Source organism: Mus musculus, chromosome 6 (assembly GCF_000001635.26).
Source record: "Mus musculus strain C57BL/6J chromosome 6, GRCm38.p6 C57BL/6J".
Lineage (NCBI taxonomy): Eukaryota > Metazoa > Chordata > Mammalia > Rodentia > Muridae > Mus > Mus musculus.
This window is the reverse complement of record NC_000072.6, coordinates 129,898,075-129,917,730: the sequence shown is the minus strand read 5'-3', so window position 1 is coordinate 129,917,730 and position 19,656 is coordinate 129,898,075. Positions and strand designations below refer to the sequence as shown.

The following is a 19,656-nucleotide window of genomic DNA, read 5'->3' as shown; positions in this document are numbered from 1 at the left end:
AAGTTTACCATATTTCATGGTGTAAATGTTGCACCTTAAAAGACAGATGCACCAAGAGGTGGGATTCTGGACAGGATAAACAAGTCCTCCCAGTGAAGCAAGTGATCAACCCTTTCCTGTGGCCTGGTGACTACAACAGGTTTTCCTCACCTCAGCCTGGGACAGGAAAAGCAGCTTGCAGCTGTGCAATGATAGCTCTACAGTCCAAGGGTCTGACTGGAAGGTTTGAATGTGGGATTAATGTTGTGTCTGTCTCAACATAAAGGATTGGGCAATTGTGCTTTCACAACTAAAGTCTTTTACAAGAAAACCAGGAAAATAAATACATATGCATATATATATATATATATATATATATATATATATATATATATATATATATATATTGTGTTTATGTGTGGTTTTGTTTGTTGTTTGCTTTTTTCACAAAAAAAAATGTTTTTAGAAGACAGAACTTAAGAAAACAAAAATGTTTTCTCCTTTCTCTCCCCTGGTTTATTAGTCATTCTGTGAGTTCATTACTTCCTGTATTATGCTGCACTTTGGTGAAGGAAACAAAACTGGACTGTCACTCAATTTCACGACAAATGCTGTCACTATATCTTTCAGTGATAATTGTGCTCCTTAACAGTTTACATTCATCTATAAATTCAGAGCTCAGTTGTATAGAGCTTAGAGGAAGCTGCTACTCTTTGCCTGTACAGTTTTGGACATACTCCTATATCTGTTTAAAAAAACAAATATACAATCAAACAAAGAAACCCCCTCTCTGTTCAGTTTCTATTAACTACTCTTTCTTCATTGAGCACACTAGAAGGTCTCTAAGCTCCTGACTATGCTATAGTCACAGTAAGGAACAAACAGCTCTGATATTGTGCTCACAGTGTTTACATGATGTTAGACAAGACAAACAATATCCTTAAAGCACAAAGAAATGTGTCCTCTCTATGTGGTTTGCCTCCTTGTAAGGATGAGACCTTCTCAGCGGAGATAAACATGCAAGAAGGTCTCAACACAATTAATATTTCTGTGGACAGTGTGATATAAACCTCTCAGATGAGGGAGGGACATGTTCTGTAGAGCAACAATGTTGCAGTGCTGTAGAAGTGTCAGCTTCTCTCTTTTTCTCATGCACTCTCCCTGTCCTGTCCTTTAAAACACCTGCAATCTTTGAAATGATCAGGTAGAAAATCTACCCTGTTTTGTGTCTTAGAGTAGCTTCTTGAGACTAGAAGGCTCAAAAAGAGTTTTCTTGAAATATATGATCTTCTGTCTATACTCGTGATTACAGTAATTCGAAAGCCTAGGAAGTAGGTGACACACTCCTGACTATGTGAAAAACACAGGCTTGAAGAATCAGTGTTTTGCTCAGTGCTATAGGCTAAAAAATTTGGAGTGTTGCACTGCAAATAATAATGTTTAATGTAAATGCATCTTTCTACCCATTTATCAGATTATCATTACAAACTTTATTTGACACTGGATGTGTTGATTCATACCTTAATCCTAGAACTTGGGAAACAGACTCAGGCAAACCAGGTGCCTCTAGTGAGGTGCAGGCCAGCCAGGGTAAAATAGTGAAACACTGTCTCAGACATAACAAAATACAAAAAAAAAAGTTATTTGTGTATCTTTTTAAACCTTCAAGGCAACTTTGTAAAGAAATGGCTGGTCTAATTTGTCTGGTCAAAGAACTTTTGAATGATGGGACTTACAAGAAGTTACAAGAGCCTGGGTTGGTGTTTCCACTCATGTCTACTCATGTCACAGACTCATGGTTTGTGGGAAATCAAGGCCCAGGCCCTTCTAAGTTCTCATTGTATCCATATCGCGTGCAGTTGTTGATGGTGTATTTGAAGCATAGGCTCAGTGTGAGATATACAGTGTCCTTAAATACATTGGCTGAATTCTTCAGAGTCTTTCATGTGGAAAGCCCGCACAGGGACACTGGAATCACTTTCTTCAAAACTGCTGCTATGCCTTTCCCATATTCTCTAAAGGTGTGTGTGTGTGTGTGTGTGTGTGTGTGTGTGTAGGTGTGTGCGTAGGTGTGTGTATAGATATAGAGGGATTACCCCTGGGAAAGGGGTAGAGAAAAATAGACCAGCTTTTGAGATAAGTTAAAGCCTGTCATCAGTTTCAGGGGACCTTGGATGCATGATAATGGCAGACTTTAATGGTGACTCAGAGATATTTGGATTAAAGACCCAAAACCTGGAGTTTTGAAATATCTCAAAGTGTAAAAGCACTGGCCACACAAAGCCTAATGATATCCCCAAATTTGATCCATGGAATACTTGGTAGAAGAAAAGAACTAACTCCCCATAACTCCCCAAAGTTGTCTTCTGACAACCATGTGCACTACCTGGCAAGTATGCACTCAAAATCTATTTCACAATACACACACACACACACACACACACACACACAAACACAAACACAAACATTAAGAGTCAGGCTTCTCATTGCATCTTCAGTTCCTCTTCTAGTTTCAAACCATCTGCAATTTCCCAGTGCTTGGATAACCACTGTCACTTGATTTGAAGAACAGTTTAAACTGTTTTATCAAAAACAAGCCAGCAGGTTGGAAAAACTACAATCAAATGAAAGTGCAGTTTAGTGAGAGACTTATATATTTTTATCATGGGAAGAGACTATTGAAAACAAATAGTCTTTTAACTCCTCTCTTTATTCTATTATTATAGTCATTTTTTGTTACTATTATTGTCACTTGTGTTATTATTATTATCACTATTGTATGATATATGGTTAAGGCTTTGTATATGCCAAGCATGGCCCTACACTGAACTGCACCCTCAATCCCAGTGAAGTGTCTGAAGTATTCACTATGTGCATCCTCATTAGCAATGTGCACAGCAAGAGCTTTCAATGGAGGGCTACTGATACAAAAACCAGCTTTCACCTTATATGGAATAAAAATATATTCTGGAACCATTATGAGTGATCATGTATCCATGTTCCAATGTGGAAGCAGTTTCATGAAGTTTTAGAGTTTTAAGGAACCCAGATAGTCATGAATCCAGCCAATTTCAGTGTATAATAGTAGATTCATCAGAGAGGAGGCTGCAGTAAGATAGGAGAAACTTTTCTATAGGATATCTGAGGATATTCTTAGCCTTCATGTTGGTGGAAGGTAGTGGTCTGGTAGGTTCATAGATTTCATGAAGTTTTTATCTGCCAGTGACAGGATGTTTGTTCTGACACAGGTTATTTATAGGGCTAAACCTATTAACTGGTAAGATAATTACTTGTTAGATCCACAAAACAACAAAGTTCACCCTTCTCTGGACTTTCAATCTGTCTTTGCTGAAACATCTTCTTTCCAACAATTTTCATCACAAACCAATAGGAAAAACTCATAGAAGAAAACTCACCTCATCTACTCTCTAAAAAGTCAACTGTGAGAATTTTCACTATTTACCAATTGAATGAAAATAAAGGAGATGTCATCTGATATCCTATAATAGAGTTCTTTAAATGTATATCTCCTTGAGTCAGATGACTTCATGCATAAAATGTCTTGCTTAGTATGTTCTAAGAATATCTCATATAGTTTTTAAACTAAAAATAGCAAAATAGTATAAAACAACTAGGATATTCAGTAGCATTAGGTTAGCTAATTAATTTATGCTGTACATAAGTAATTAGTAATTATACATTACTTTAAATATATATATATATATATATATATATATATATATATATATATATATATATGAAATGCTTGTTCTTTATTTATTAACCTGGACTAAATTGGTGTCATGGTATACAGCTATAATTCTAAAACAGAAAAGAGTGAGAACTGAGGAATGTGAGTGTAAGGTCAGCCTATGCTACATAGTAACATAAAACATCTCAAACAATAACAATAACAAACAAAACAAAATAAAACAAATTAAAAAAAAACACCAGAACAAAACAAAACCAAGTCCTGAGTCTGTAGCTCAGGGAAAGAATATTTGCTGAGCATTTTCATTGTCTTAGATTTAATTTTCAGCACCATGACAACATAAGCATCAAAACACTCCATACAGAATGACATTAATGTTCAATGGAAATATTATCTATGATTGAAGATCTAGAAAATTAAAAAAAAAGACTTCAGCAGTGTAAATGTGAGTGCTTAAAAGCATTCTTAATATATACTTAGCTGCAATTAGCATAATTCAAAATCAAGGAGTAACTAAAAAATATAGTAACATAAGAATAAATTTCAAACAGTCTATGACAAAATTAGCCTACAAACTTCAGTCCCTCTTTTTCCTATTTGTTTTGCTAAAGGCAGTGTTTTGCCTTCTCTGTAGGAGTGTCTATCTTCTCTGTCTTAAAATATAAATTATTCACATTTGTTTTGTCCACCTGATACTATATGTTGTTTCAAATTGCAATAAGCAATTTCCTCCTTTTGCTTAGATAAAGAGGAGGGGCAGAAAATCATGAGGTTGAGTATCACTAGGTGGAAATTTAGTTCCGTCTTTCATTTTTGAAACTCGTAGGGGATATAGACCAGAAAACGCCAACTTTTCACCCAACTTTTCCCTCCACCAGAATCACTCCGGTAGAGACACAGGTAAAAATAACTGCTTTTTTCTACTAAATGATCAAATATAATCAAGAGAATTTCAAGGGGTGTGATATGAGATCTGGATTGATGGGGAAGCACACTGGGTTGTGTTAGATCTGGTTAACTCTGGCAGCATGTGACAACGGTTATTCTGCACTAATTGTTTTCTTAGGAGTATACTGTGACTTGTGTGCTAAGAAATTAAAGTAGAGGGATCTCTAAAGTTCATTACTCTATAACTGCATCAAATGTTTATATATTATCCATCTGAAAGATGTAATAATAGGATCCAGGTAAAACGGGTCAGTGTGTAAATGTACTTGCTACATAAGGCTGACTGACCACCTAGTTTGATCCCTGGACTTCACATGAATGTGGAGTGGGAGGATTCACTTAGTAAAATTGTCTTCTGGACATGTGTACCTCAGTTTACCCAGCCAAAGAGCAATGATAATAAATAAGAATTTTGAAAAAGAATTCTATGACAGAATGATTCTTTGTCAAAGCAAATTGTGAATCAATTCTGAAAACTTAATAAATTGAAAAACTAGTTAAGAATGTTCTCACATGTATATCTTGTATTTGTTATCTGCTGGCCCTCAGCTTAGTTATTAATGTAAGGGTAATGTCAGTTATAAATACTATTTACAAATACATTGATGTCTATTATCAGATGGTATCTATGTACTTTAGCTAATATGTACTGCATAGAGGCAAAATTTATTTTCATATAGCCTCCTCTTACAACATCATGTGCTTATTTATTATATGTGACATGATCATGTACATGGAATTATGTGAGATTAAAAATTCACATTGTATCCTCTATACCTCTCTCTCTGTTGCTCCTACACCCTAGCTGGCAATGGCCCTTTATGACTTTTCTGTTTGCTGCAGTTACTAAAAGTTACAAAGCATTTGTGATGACTTTGATCCAGGAGTCTCAGATAAGATAGACTATACCACATTTTTCTTTTTTCCCTACTCATTAGGAACTTATCTGTTTGAATTCACTTACCAGGTCCAACCATGGATAAGGATGTATAGAATATGGCTAGGTGGGCAGGTTGGACATCTCAGCTGATTGGGGCTTCAGGCCAATAAATATTTATGTGCCTTGGATCACCTGCAGTATTAATCTTCAAATATCTTATTGGGAAATTCTGAGAGTCATGTATAAATAAAAAAACTGAAAAAACAATTATATTATGTATTATCAAAATATATAAATAATTCTAAAACAACATTTTTATTTATTCTTAAATTTTCAACTCTTTGTTCTTTGAACTGATTGTTTAAATGTATGTAAATCATTTTTAGTGGTACCAATTTTACCTAATATTTCTCTTGCTAAATATTTTGAACAAATAGGCTGTATCAATGGTAGAATGGCATAGTAAATTTTTAATTTTTTTTCATATTTCTTAGGAATAATTGCTGTTACCATTAGAAATTTAAACAACTTTAGCAGAAATCTACAATGAGTTCTCACATGTAATGGAAATCGGGATCAATCTATGTCAGGGCGTTTGGATTATTAAGTGAGCTAGTCAGACTCTACATTTTTCCAACCCTCTGTCTCATCAGCTTCAGTTATCTTCCTATAGGTGAACACTTTAACATTTTTCTTAGAATTCACTCAAAGGCCCATTTTACCACAGAACATACTTCATGCACTCCCACGATGAGTGAACCAGAGGTCACTTACTCAACTGTGAGACTTCATAAGTCTTCAGGGTTGCAGAGACTAGTGAGCCATGAGGAGATTCAAGGGCCCGGAGAAGCTGGCTACAGAAGTAAGTGTTTAAAGTATCTAATATTACATATATTTTAAAATGCACTTTAAACTTGAAAAAAATAGAAATATTCTAGTTAAAACTATAATGATCCATCTCACCGGGGCTTGGTTATGCACAAGGATGGGAGGGAAGAAAAGAGTATTAGTTGGATGGTAGTCATGTACAAAATTAGTCAAATCTAAGTTTTAAAAAGAAAGCAAGTCCAGTTTTAAATTTTAAAAAAGAAAGAATAATTTATAACCCAACTTCTACACTTTAGTTATAACTGACTACAAAAGAAATAAAATTGGCAGAAAATAATTATGGAAATATATAAGAAAAAATTTTCTTGCTAATCAAGAAGAAATGAAAAATCATTAGGAGGTTTTTCATTATTCATACTAGTCAGGAAGTATTTTGAAAAAAATAAATAAATCTAACAGACAAACTAGAGTTTGAAAGTACACCAAATGTTCTAGAGAAAAAAATCCTAAGGAAACACAGATTTTTCATTTTTTCCTTCTCAAAAGAACTTCTTAAAAATATATCTAACACAACATCTAACACAACAGGCAATAACAGTTGACTATCAGAACAAGAAATCTCCTACTGGAAATAGTTTCAGATGAAAAAGGAAGAGATGACAGGATAGTGGGAATAGAAATGAATAAACCCCAGTAACAGTTCCAGAAAATGTTGAAGAACAATTTCATTTTTAGGGAAAAGCAGAAATCTCACTTTTTAATTTTTTTTTCTCATTTTACACTGTACCATGGTGCTTCAAGCTGAGATCTTTATCTTTTTCGATGTAGTGGTAACAAAAGGCATGAGTTTCAGATTCCAAATGCCTAAGATAAACCAAAATGTTTAGTATTACAGAGAGCACAATCAAACTTACAGGGACAAAGAGATAGTTGACTTATAGGCCCTTTCAAGAATCGGGATACATACAGGTCAAGAGGATCTGTGGTTCCCTACCAGTTCTGAAGAACATACATCACTCTTTCTTCCTCTCCATTCTCATTTACATTTCTTGGTGGACTGCATGCTCCAGTTTGGCATCTTGTACTGAGATTGTATCTATGCCTTCAGTGCCTTCTATAGAATTTAATTTTCTTTGTGTAGAACTGGGTCAGGGCACATGCCTGTTATCCAGCTCATTCTAGGCTGAGTCAGGAGAATGCACAATAAAAGGACAAGGCAGAAATAAGTTCAAATTTTTGTGGAAATTCACACACATTGGATTTCTACAATGGGTGAATTTTAGGTAGAAATGAAAATGTCGAGAGCATATTTTCAGTTTGTTTGTATCATTCACTTGTGAAAATTTTTCGCCTTGTTTCCATGCTACAAAAAATTAAAATTAGTCCTGAGATATGATCTTTTCATGATTTTCCTGCTTTTTTTAAATTTAAGAGTGTTCAGTACCCTGGCAGCTCACTGTGAGATCGCTTGGAATCTTCTGTTTCCTTCTTCTAGTAACAGTTGCAGTGTTGGCAGTAAAGAGTGAGTAATTGAGAGATATGTTGCTTTTCCTTCTGCCTACAGCTTTAGACATGAACTATGCAGTTATACACACTGTCCATGGTTCTGCCTAAAATCAGGGGATAAGCCAAAAATCTTTGGTGTTATAATGTTTTTTACCCACAAAGTGGAGTGTTCTGTTCTCTATCATACTTTATCTGTTGGCTCTGGGGCTGTTGAGAGTTCCCCTGTTCTGTCACTTTTGGTCATGTTCCTTCTGAGGACTGGGTGGTAGTCTACTTTCTGAGCTCAGGGGATTGTAAATCTAATGTAAACATTTTTTGAAAAACACCTATGCAAAGAATCGATGACCTTCCTTTTATAGTTTTTTCAATGTATACTGAAGTCTTGCTTAAGTAAAAACTTTTCATCTGTACAAAGACATTAAGGTTAAACTTAATTGGGTTTCTCTATATTAACATAGGGAATTACTTTCAGGCTGTGCTAAAATATAACTATATATGTGCATATATTATACTCCATATGCTCCAAGAATTGTGCCATTTCTTAACATGTTTTTTAGTTCACATTTTCATAGTGTGTTAAGTATTCACTGAATATTTTACTTAAGTAATTATCTGTAAATTTTTGCTGTAAAATTGAAGTGAATGGAAGTTACTTCTACCATAATTTTATTCAGCTGTATTATTTATTTTACAGTAAACTTAATTTAGAGAAAAATGAAGTATCTGTTTCTATAGTGAGTTAATTGAAGTGCTAATTTATGAATGTTAAAATTCCAATGATATTCATGATATGTGTTGGCTATCCACATGAAGCTATTTCTCTACCTTAAATTTTGATATGTATTTCTTATAAGCATTTAGATTTTATATCTGTGATTAATTTAGTTTTTCAGTATAGTCAACACAAACAAGAAATCCACGAAACTCTAAACCACAACCATAACTGCAGCAACATGCAAAGTGACATCAAATTAAAGGAAGAAATGTTGAGAAATAAGTCTATAGATTGCAGTCCAGGTGAGGAACTTCTGGAATCCCTCAACAGAGAACAGAACAGATGGTACAGTGAAACCAAGACAGATTTAGATTCCTCACAAGACACAGGTATGTAGCAGAGGAAAACCATGAGTACAGAATTGCATTATTATATATTATTTCTTCTCTGGAAGCTTTGACGTACATCCAGCAGCTGAAGATGCTTGTGATCTTTGGGTTAATCATTTGGGGGGTCACTTACTTCATGTAGAGATATGAAAAATCCGAAATCCATATTTGGATGAGGAGAATCTTAGAGTTTCTAGAAGCCAAATTCTGTTTGGCACTCCTACTGCACCCTGGAGAGGGAATTACAAATTGATACATTTGATACTTTTGATTTTTTTTTCTGTCTAGCAGAAAATCTGAGTCTCAAACTTTGCTCTTGACAGAATGTGGAAGGTTTTAATAAGAGTGCATTTATGAACTTTTTATGCTAAAATGGACTTAGTGCATTTACATGGATGCAGTTATAAGAAGAATTTTTGTTTGTGCATGTGTGTTTCCCATCTGACAGGTTTTGAAAGATCTGTACTATTTGTAAATAGGACCCTCTCTGGGACAGACAAGGGAGTTTAACCATGGTGTTTAAATGTTGCAACTCTGCCAGTGACACAGTGAATGAATGAGGCTGGGAAAATGAAAAAATCAAGAGTCACAAGGAACCTTTCTTGCCTATGCCAGTGACTGGTCATTTTTACTGACACAGTTTATCAATTATCATTAACTACTTTTTCAAGATTTGTAACAAAGAGCTCTTGTATATAATCTCACCACTCTGTGACAATAGGATGTGATGATTCTCATTATGTCAGGATTAATATATTTAAAACTGTTACATTATAAAATTTGTGATAGGAAAAAATAGCTCCAAAACAATCTTTGAAGTATTCCAGAGCCATGGAAAAACTTTTGTGCCATTACTTTAAAATAACTTAATTATCTGTATAGGACAGCACAATGATGTAATCCCTATGACTGTGAGATTGAGGGAGGAGTATTATAACATTCAGTAATATAAGGACATCCCAGAAATTTCAAGTCCAGCCTGAGCTACACATTGATTCCTCTTCACAGAAAAGTAATGGTTAGAAATAAACTTACCAAATAGATCATGGACATTCCCAGACACTATCTAAACAAAACATTCATATTGAGAGGATCTTGCGAAACCAACTGCACACATTTTAATGTATTCAACTTTAAAGATTTGGGCATGTGGGCACAACACTGGTGGAATCAACATAATCAGGAGAACAGACTTTCAACACCAAAACCTTTCTCATTTGGCTCTTATTTCTCTTAAAGTAAAAGAATTTAACACAGATTTCGGCACAATGCTAACCATATACAAGTGTGTGGATGAGTGTGGGCACAACGCAGTACTGCATATCTAGAATTCTGTCAGCAGTTTAACTGCCTCTGAGTAGCAAGTGCTCATTATCTGCCTCTAGTCCCTGGTATCTTGCAAGCCTCTGTTTCACAGAACTTGTTTTTTTTTTTTTTCAAAAAAAAAAAAAACAGATCTCTATGGAATCATATTGTGTGGCCCTATGCCCAGTGTGTTTCACTTTGCAAACCATCCTCAAGTTCAGTGATGTTTGTCACATAGGTCAGCATCTTGCTTTTGGATTTGCTGTGGAACAAGATGTCATCTGAATCCCAGGATGACTGGGAACTCACAATGTAGAGAAGACTGACATGAAAGTCATTGTTTAGCCAAGGAAGGCCTCAAACTGTTAGTGATCTTCCTGTCTTTCTCTTTAGAGTTCTCATGTCATAGACATAAATCATCCTGCCAAGCTGATTCATTTTCCTTTAAAGGATAAACTATATTTTTGTGTGTATGTGCTTCATTTTCTCTAATGATTCATCCATGATTGACACAGGAAATATTTTTAGATCTCTAGTGGTATTAACCATGTTGCATAGATCATGCATGAGTATGCAGGGGTGTTTGGCCATTATAGAATTCTACTTTCTGAGACCTATGAGATTTTACCTCTTTTTTTTAAAAAAAAAACAGATTTAATAAATATATTCCACTGATAACACAATACCAGAAAATAATAAGTTTAGACATTTACCTTCTCTGTTGTAGGGACAGGTGTTAAACACTGGTTCTGCTATGGTACTAAATGTTTTTATTTCATCATGAGCAAAAATACATGGAGTGGATGTAAACAGACCTGCCAGCATTACAGCTTACCCCTTGTGAAGATAGAAGATGAAGATGAACTGGTACTGTAGAGGCTCACTTGCCCCTTATTTTCTTAGACTCTGGCTCTAAACCTGAATAATGAGGTACTGGATCGATTTTTTGCATTTGTATATGATTTTCCTGTAATGTGAACATAACTGTGGGACACAAGTCTGTTAAGTGGAAACTCATTATTACAAAGACACTTGTGTCTTTCAGTCTCCTCCCTTTCTCAGGAGTGTACAAAAGAATCCTTCAGAAAGCATGTCTTTCCCAGATGAAGTACAATCTGTTGGTATAGCATATCCTGTTAACTGAGAGTCATTTATCTCCATCGAGGGCCAAGTAAACCCCTCTTTTTTAGGATTTGCTCTTTGGAACCTTTAAGTGAGTCTGCCTGAGATGAGCAATCAGATGACAACAGGGAAAGCAGTTGTGCTCTGGTCCTGTCTTCAAAATGAGATGATATGAGAAATGTGGAATTAAATGGTTGACCAGTTAGCTCCATAGTGATTGCCACTGAAATTGTTCACAATACTTACTGTATAGTATTCCTATGTCCTGTAAAAAGGATATCCATCTTTAGAAATGACTATTAAAAAAAAGTTTTCAAGATTCTGTCATTTCCTCTTTTAATTATTACTTATGAAATCTTTTCAAATATGAAGACTGTATTTTTCTAGAGAAAAAATTACAGGATCACCTTGAAAACTTTGTTATTTATAACATGGTATGATATTTATACATCAATTTAATAGATTTTTAAATAACATTCTAAAAGGATATTTGATGCCAAACAATAGTGTAATGTTCCTTTTGATACAGTAAAAAAAAAGTTTCTAAAATTTATTATTATTATTATTATTAGCTGCCTTAGTAACAGTAGTATTTGTAGTTGTAGTCATAGTTGTAGTCGTATTTATATTCATCGTAGTAGTATTTTATTTATTCATTTTAAATCCTGCTCACTGCCCCCTCTTGGTTACCCCTTCAATAATCCATCCCTAACCATCCTTCTCCTCTGGTTGGATGGGTGCACCCTAGGTATCACCACAACCTGGCCCAATACATTTCCATAAGAATAGGTGAATGTGCTCCCACTGAAACTAGACAAGGCAGCCCAGTTACAAGAACTTAACCCATGTACAGGCAATAGCTTTTGGGATAGTGCCTACTCCACTTGTTCAGAACATACACTGAAGGCCAAGCTGCACATATGCAGGGAGGCTGAGGTCCAACCTCACGTATGCTCTTTGTTTGTGGTTCCATATCTGAGAGTCCCAAGAGTCTTGATTAGTTGATTCTCTTGGTCTTACTATGGAGATCCTATCCCTTTCATAGCCCATAATCCTTCCACCTGTTCTTCCATAGATGTCCTCAAGCTCCATCCACTGTTTAGCTATGGGTGTTTGTATATGTATGATTCAGACTGTGGACCAAGACTCACAGAGGACATCTATGCTAGATTCCTGTTTGCAAGCATAACTGTGTATCATTTGTTGGGTCAAGGATTGATGATTTTTCATGGAATGTGACTCAAGTTAAGTTGGTTATTGGTTGGTTATTCCCTTAGACTTTGCTCCAACCACAATCCCTGTGTTTCTTATAGATGGGATAAGTTTAGGGACAAAGTTTTGTGGTTATATTGGTGGCCCTGTCACTCCTCCAGGATTCTTTATAGGCCACAGGAGGCAGCCTCTCCAGGTTACATAGAGATACAGCTAAGGATTCCCTGGACAATTCTTGTGTATTTTCCCTATGACTGGTATCTATCTCTTCTGGGAGATGTCCAAAACCAACCCCCCCATCAGTTGCAGATTTCCATTCATTCTCATGCCCATCAGGCCATTCCTCCTCCCCTATTCACAACAGATTATTAACCCTGACTAATCTCTTGATCTAATTTTTCACTCAGTTCCCTCCCTCTATCTACCTTCTATGATTATTCCATTTCTGCTTCCAAGTGGGACTCAAGCATTCTTGCTTGTGCATTTCTTTTATCCAGCCACTGGGGTCTGTGAAGGGTATCATGGACACCAGAATTTTATGTATAATATCAACTGGTACGTGAAGACATACCCTGAATGCCATTTTTGGATTTGGTTACCTCAGTTATGGTGACATTCTTACGTTCCATAAACATGCCTGCAAAATTCGTGATTTTTTTCCATAGCTGAATAGTACTCCATTGTATAGATGTAGCACATTTTCTTTATCCATTTTTCAGTGAAGGGACATCTAAGATATTTCCAATTTCTAGGTATTATGAATAAATCTGCTATGAACATATCTGACAATGAGTCTTTTTGGGATGGTGGAGAATCCTTGAGTATATGCCCTGGAGTGGCATAACTGGTTCTTGAGGTAGAACCAGTATCCTGAGAAACAACCAAATTGATTTCTACAAGTGTACCCCCCATCAGAAGTGTAGTGGTGTTCCCCTTTCTCCATATCCTTGTCATCATGTGCTATCACTTGACTTTTTAAACTTAGCCATTCCTATTAGGGAAAGACATGATCTTAGTTTTGTTTTAATTGGCATTTCTATAGTGGATAAGAGCCTTGAACATTTATTAATGTGCTTCTTGGTCATTCGAGATTCCTCTGTTGAGAATTCTCTGCTTAGCTCACTCATAGTAGATGCAATAGAATGAATTGATACAACAGTCAAAAAATGACAAACCTAAAACATGCCAGCCTTAAGTAGGAAGATTTTGAGTTCAAGGATCTCTTGGTTAAGTTCAGAGACTTGGTATAAGAAAAAAAATAACAAATCCTGTCATAAACTGAGGATTCTTGAAGTTTTTATTTAAATAGCTTATTGAATTGACATTAATTTGATATAAATAGGAAATCAGTTTAGAAAATGAATATGGTGGGACTGAGTGGTGGGAGGACAGGACATCAGAGAATGACATAGTGATGCTGGGAACTTTTCCTGCTTGTTCTCTCATCCAACAGATAGAAATTTCATCATAAGCAATGTTGTTTCCTTTACAGAAATTCCTTCAGTTCCAGGTTATTTCAGACAGTTACTGGATTGGATTGTCATATGATAAGAAAAAAAAGCAATGGGCATGGATTGACAATGGCCCATCTAAACTGTGAGTTTCTGATCCCTTCAGACTCTAACCCTCCCTTGGGGATTGAGAGGGTTGTCTGCAAAGGCTTTTCTCCATTTCTCATGGTTTTCCTCATTTTCTATGGAGCTCAGAAGTAAGGACAAGTTGTATAAGGCAGTTCCTGATAAAGTGTTACCAAAAGAAGATGTATAGTCAAGGAGATGACCAAAAGTGACTTAGTATTGCACACATCTAAGGATGGTGTGTTCTAACATGGGAAGGGCACTAGAAAGTCAATAACTTAAGATAGTTTATTTATTTATTATATGTAAGTACACTGTAGCTGTCTTCAGACACACCAGAAGAGGGAGTCAGATCTCATTACGGATGGTTGTGAGCCACCATGTGGTTGCTGGGATTGAACTCAGGACCTTTGGAAGAACAGTCGGGTGCTCTTACCTGCTGAGCCATCTCACCAGCCCTTAAGAAGGTTTAAAGTTAGGGAATGGTCAAGACAGATACAATGAGTCTGAGTATAACAGATATTCATTTGACTTTTTATTGTTGTTAGCTTTTATTATTGCCAGTTATTTATAAATATAAGAGCATTTTTATGTATACATACACATACATTCCATTTAAAGGTGTTATGTGTAAATCTTAAGTTTATTGTTTACCTATAATCTGTACAAATTTGTTTACTCATTAACTTTTTAAATAATATTACTTTTTCTTGAGTATCACATATACATCATATAATATATGAACATATATGCTCCTTCTCCTACTCAAATCTCTATCATGTGCCATTGATAGCTCTTGCCTTCGTAATTAACTGTCCAAAGGTTCATGGTGATAAGCCATGCACTGGAACAAGGAAAGCCACAAGTAGCCACACCCTCAATAAAGAATTGAAACTTACTTTTTCAGCAGCTGTCACCTAATAATGATTTCTAAAAAGAACAAATCTTTACAAAATTTCTTCTTTTCCAGAAGGCAGAATTTCACAGAGCCTTTCCCCTTCTCTGGTGCTTACATTTTTAATTTCCTCTTCCCTGTTGTTTGCTGACTCTTGCTGGTGGTATAGAGACTAAGAAGTTGATGTAGATGTCTCCTTTAGGGCTCAGCACATAAACACTTCTCCAAAGCACTTTGGACCATTCTGCCACACTGCATGGACTCTCCCTCACTGAATAAAGAAGCTTTCTCATGAAGGTTGAGAGTATCACATTTCTAGGCTACAACTGAAAATGTTAACTTAAACAGTATCCACTTAGCAGAGAGATTATACCAAGTTCCAACCTAGGGCATGTGACCTTCCCAATACTGGATTTTTTTATTTAGATTACAACACCAAGCATGCGTGCCTCCCATGGTAAAGGCTTCAGTTCCAATAAGAAATCATTTATCTTATTTTTTTTTAAATTTTTATTAGGTATTTTCCTCGTTTACATTTTCAATGCTATCCCAAAAGTCCCCCATACCCACCCCCTGAATCCCCTACCCACCCACTCCCCCTTTTTGGCCCTGGTGTTCCCCTGTACTGGGGCATATAAAGTTTGCAAGTCCAGTGGGCCTCTCTTTGCAGTGATGGCCAATTAGGCCATCTTTTGATACATATGCAGCTAAAGACAAGAGCTTCCAGGTACTGGTTAGTTCATAATGTTGTTCCACCTATAGGGTTGCAGTTCCCTTTAGCTCCTTGGGTAATTTCTCTAGCTCCTCCATTGGGGGCCGTGTGACCCATCCAATAGCTGACTGTGATTATCCACTTCTGTGTTTGCTAGGCCCCGGCATAGTCTCACAAGAGATTGCTATATCTGGGTCCTTTCAGCAAAATCTTGCTAGTGTTTGCAATAGTGTCAGCATTTGGAAGCTGATTATGGGATGGATCCCTGCATATGGCAATCACTAGATGGTCCATCCTTTCATCACAGCTCCAAATTTTGTCTCTGTAACTCCTTCTATGGGTGTTTTGTTCCCATTTCTAAGAAAGGGTAAAGTGTCCACACTTTGGTCTTCGTTCTTCTTGAATTTCATGCGTTTGGCAAGTTGTATCTTATAGCAGGTCACCATTGTAGCATACAGGGTCCAGTGCAGGATAGGACTACTCATACCCTTCTCCCCTGAAACCTGTAGATAGCCTACTAACCCTTTGCCTACCCAGGGGAAGGTATTTCCATATCGGTTTGAGATTGACTTCTCATGTCTTGATGTCAAGATGGGGAGTATCTTCAGCAACAAGGCCTTACCACATAGTTATGGAACCCAAGGGCAGGAGCAATATCCTGTGCTGTGTGGGAGCCCTCTGTCATCTCCTTGAGCAGTTAGTAATTTCTCTGAAGGTATCTTTTGCCTTGCACTCTGGTTTTCTTTCAAAAACTCATATCTTCTGTAATTGTTATTCTTTTCTAAAGTTTAATTTTTATTTTAATTACATTTTTCATAGAATATATTTTGATCTGTTTCCAGTCTCACACCTTGTTGCTCCCTACCTTCCTAAAGACTCAACGTCATGTTATTTTTCTCTGTAAAACAACCAAAACAAAAGGAAAATTAAATCAAGCAAGTAAATAAACAAACCAAAATCACAATAAGAAAATTTACTCCCCCATAACAAATAGGCAAACACCCAAACACACACACACATACACACACACACAAACACACACACACACACACACACACACACACACACAGAGGGAGAGAGATAGAGAGAGAGAGAGAGAGAGAGAGAGAGAGAGAGAGAGAGAGAGAGAGAGAGAGAGAGAGAGAAGCACACGCACATACAATACTCTAAACCACTGAAGAAATATGGAGTCTGTTTTGTCTTTGTCAAATATAAGCTTGCTAAATAGTGGTTTTCCTTAAGGCCTATATACATCCTTAGTTTTATTTTACACATCCTTTATTCTCTCTTGTTTCTTATTTTTCATAATCTTCCTTTGTCCTTGAACCCTCAGAATCCAAATCATATATTTTTTCATTTTTATCTGATTTGTTAAATTTTTTGCCATTCCTAAATTTGGTAAATTTAAATATTCAATTTCTCCTCATCCTAAATCCAAAATTCAAAAATGCTTTATTTTGCTAAAGACTCTCCTTTGGAAGTCTAGCTTCCATGTGCTTTCTGTGGATTTCATTCTCTTTCTCTCATGTGACAGGTTCTCATTAATCCAGTCTAGCCTCAAACATCCTACATATTGAAGGTTAAACTTGAACTGTTATCGCTCTACCTTCATTCCCTAAAAACTTGAAAGATGGATTGTGCCCCACAATGGCTGGCTGGATTTATTAGTACATTCCTTAGTCAGTTTCTGCTTTTAGGGGAAAAATAGCAACAGTGCTTCCCTGACCATCTGAGGTTTGTCCAACTCCTCCTAACACCTCGACCTGAGGAGAAATCTCATTTCTGTTGATTTATACAAGAGGATCTAAATTATCAATTACTAAATAATTACCTTTTTACTTCTAGTTTTGCTATGTAGCCCATGTGTACCAGAATGCACAGTACTCCTGTTTTTGTGGTAATTTGTCTGTGTTCTAATTTACCTTTTTAAATTAGCTTCAGTTTTTAAACAGAAAGTTAGTTGAGGCCCCTAAAATATCATACTGCAGAAATCAGCGTTCTGTTGCAGACATGGAATACAGTAGGATACTATGTGTCTGTGAAGACCCTTTAGTTATGGGGTGGTTAGGAATATAGGGAAACAATACAAAAACATTAGTTACAAGCACTCATCTCTGACTATATTTCAAATATGCCCTTTCTCCTTAAAACACAAACCTATAAGACCTTGTTTTGTGTGCCAAACACATCGGCTTTACTATTGTCCTCGCATTCTTATTGACAAAATGTAAATGTGAAAGCAAGATTGGTAAAATAATTTTTGGAAATATGGAAAATCAGATATATCCACTGATCAAACACTTGTGAGTGGGAAATGTGATGTAGAGTTTTGGTGTGATGAGACCATTTCTTTTTAATGAACTTAGATGAAAATATTTCGTGATGAACTTAGGATAAACAGTTCTATATTCTGTATAAATTGGCCAATAGAATTTTCAAAATCATGATTTTTTTTCAGTGAATGTTCAAATTTTACCAGTTGCCCACTCTTGTCTTTCTTCAGTGACATGAAAACAAGGAAAATGAACTTTAAGCCTGGAGGTTGTATATTTTTATCTAAAACAAGACTAGAAGATACTAACTGTAATAATTCCTACTTCTGCATTTGTGGGAAGAAACTGGATCATTTCCCTGGTTAACTTTCCAAAGAGAGTTAAAGGTAAAAATGAAATGTGTTGATCCTTATTAGTTTCTTGTAATAATTCATGACTCCAACAAACAATTATTTTGATTACAGAACATAGTCTGCTGTGAAGAGAAACAAAGCTGCAGGAGCATTGGGACTGTTCTCTGGTATCTATTTTGACAGAACAGAGTTCATCTTCCTTCCTCTTGGAGACAGAACACATCTACTCTGGGGAATGGGCACCCTTTGCATAAAGCCTTCAGAATTTTGTTCTTTCTGATTTCTTATACTCCTATAAAACTGAATAAAGAACCCTATCCCCCCCCCCGAAAAAAAACATCCTGAGTTTCCATTAATGATAAGACAAATTGTCCCATGTGCTGGGATCAAAGGTGTGTGCTGCCACTGCCAGGCAAGACAAACTGTCTCAATTGAAAGTACAATTAAGAGAAGAAATTTCTTTGTAGGCTTCGATTTCTCATGTTAGTTGATTACCATTTTGTTTTGTTTTGATTTTTGTTTCATGTAGAAGTTTTTCTCAATGGTTTAAATGTTTGCTTTGTCCATAAAATATAATATAAAATTTGGTGAACATTTGCAAGGGTAGGCCAAGGATATGGGGAATAACTTTTACCCAAATCATCTGTTGTCCTATCTACCCACTTTAATTCATATATAATTTTAGGTCTTACAAAAAAGGTGGTAATATTTGAAGTTTGCTAAATGTAGTAGATTACACTGTGATTCTGGCAATTAATAGGCTAAGACATGATTGTTGAAAAATGAATATAGCAAGATCCTAGGTCATAGAATCAAAAACAAACAAACAAACAAAATTGAGGCACACATGTTCCTCATTTTATACGAGGGACAATACTTTATATTATACAAGTGTATCCAAATGATCAAACTCAGGACAGTTAGTATTGATTCAGTAACTTGTTTTAATCTGGGAGCCATGTACCTCTCCACTGACTGGATACTGCCATGCTGGGAGTTTCCTCCATGTTCAGGTTCAGGTGCACTCAGTGATGGTGTCATTTTAATGTCTTTTTGTCCTGAAATTTTTTTATGCTTTCTGGGGTGTTGGTTTTTGTTTGTTTGGGATGTGTTTGTTTGTTTTTTCTGAGTCAGCTTTTCTTTGTGCTACCCTAGCTGCTCTGGAGCTCATTCTGTAGGACTGAGAGGGACTCAGATTCCTTTGCTTCTGCCTCCTGAGTGATGAGGTAAAGGCGTGCTTGTTGCTTTTT

At 36.0% G+C, this 19,656-nt stretch overlaps 1 protein-coding gene across 3 annotated transcripts; it reads left to right on the top strand.

The window, feature by feature from the left end:
• The first annotated feature begins 4,493 nt into the window (after nucleotides 1-4,493).
• Klra5 (killer cell lectin-like receptor, subfamily A, member 5) lies at nucleotides 4,494-18,743 on the top strand. 3 transcript variants are annotated; one of them, NM_008463.2, is made up of 8 exons: nucleotides 4,507-4,591; nucleotides 6,247-6,381; nucleotides 7,780-7,869; nucleotides 8,739-8,957; nucleotides 10,990-11,129; nucleotides 14,089-14,192; nucleotides 18,284-18,439; nucleotides 18,518-18,743. In NM_008463.2, exons 2-7 carry the CDS (start codon nucleotides 6,270-6,272, stop codon nucleotides 18,417-18,419), a joined length of 801 nt encoding a protein of 266 aa, NP_032489.1. In that variant the 5' UTR covers nucleotides 4,507-4,591; nucleotides 6,247-6,269; the 3' UTR covers nucleotides 18,420-18,439; nucleotides 18,518-18,743. The 3 variants fall into 3 exon arrangements, with proteins under 3 accessions (XP_030111061.1, NP_032489.1, XP_006505711.1); XM_030255201.1 differs by having other exon boundaries at nucleotides 4,494-4,591; nucleotides 18,284-18,729; XM_006505648.3 differs by lacking the exon at nucleotides 7,780-7,869 and having other exon boundaries at nucleotides 4,510-4,591.
• Nucleotides 18,744-19,656: the final 913 nt, after the last annotated feature.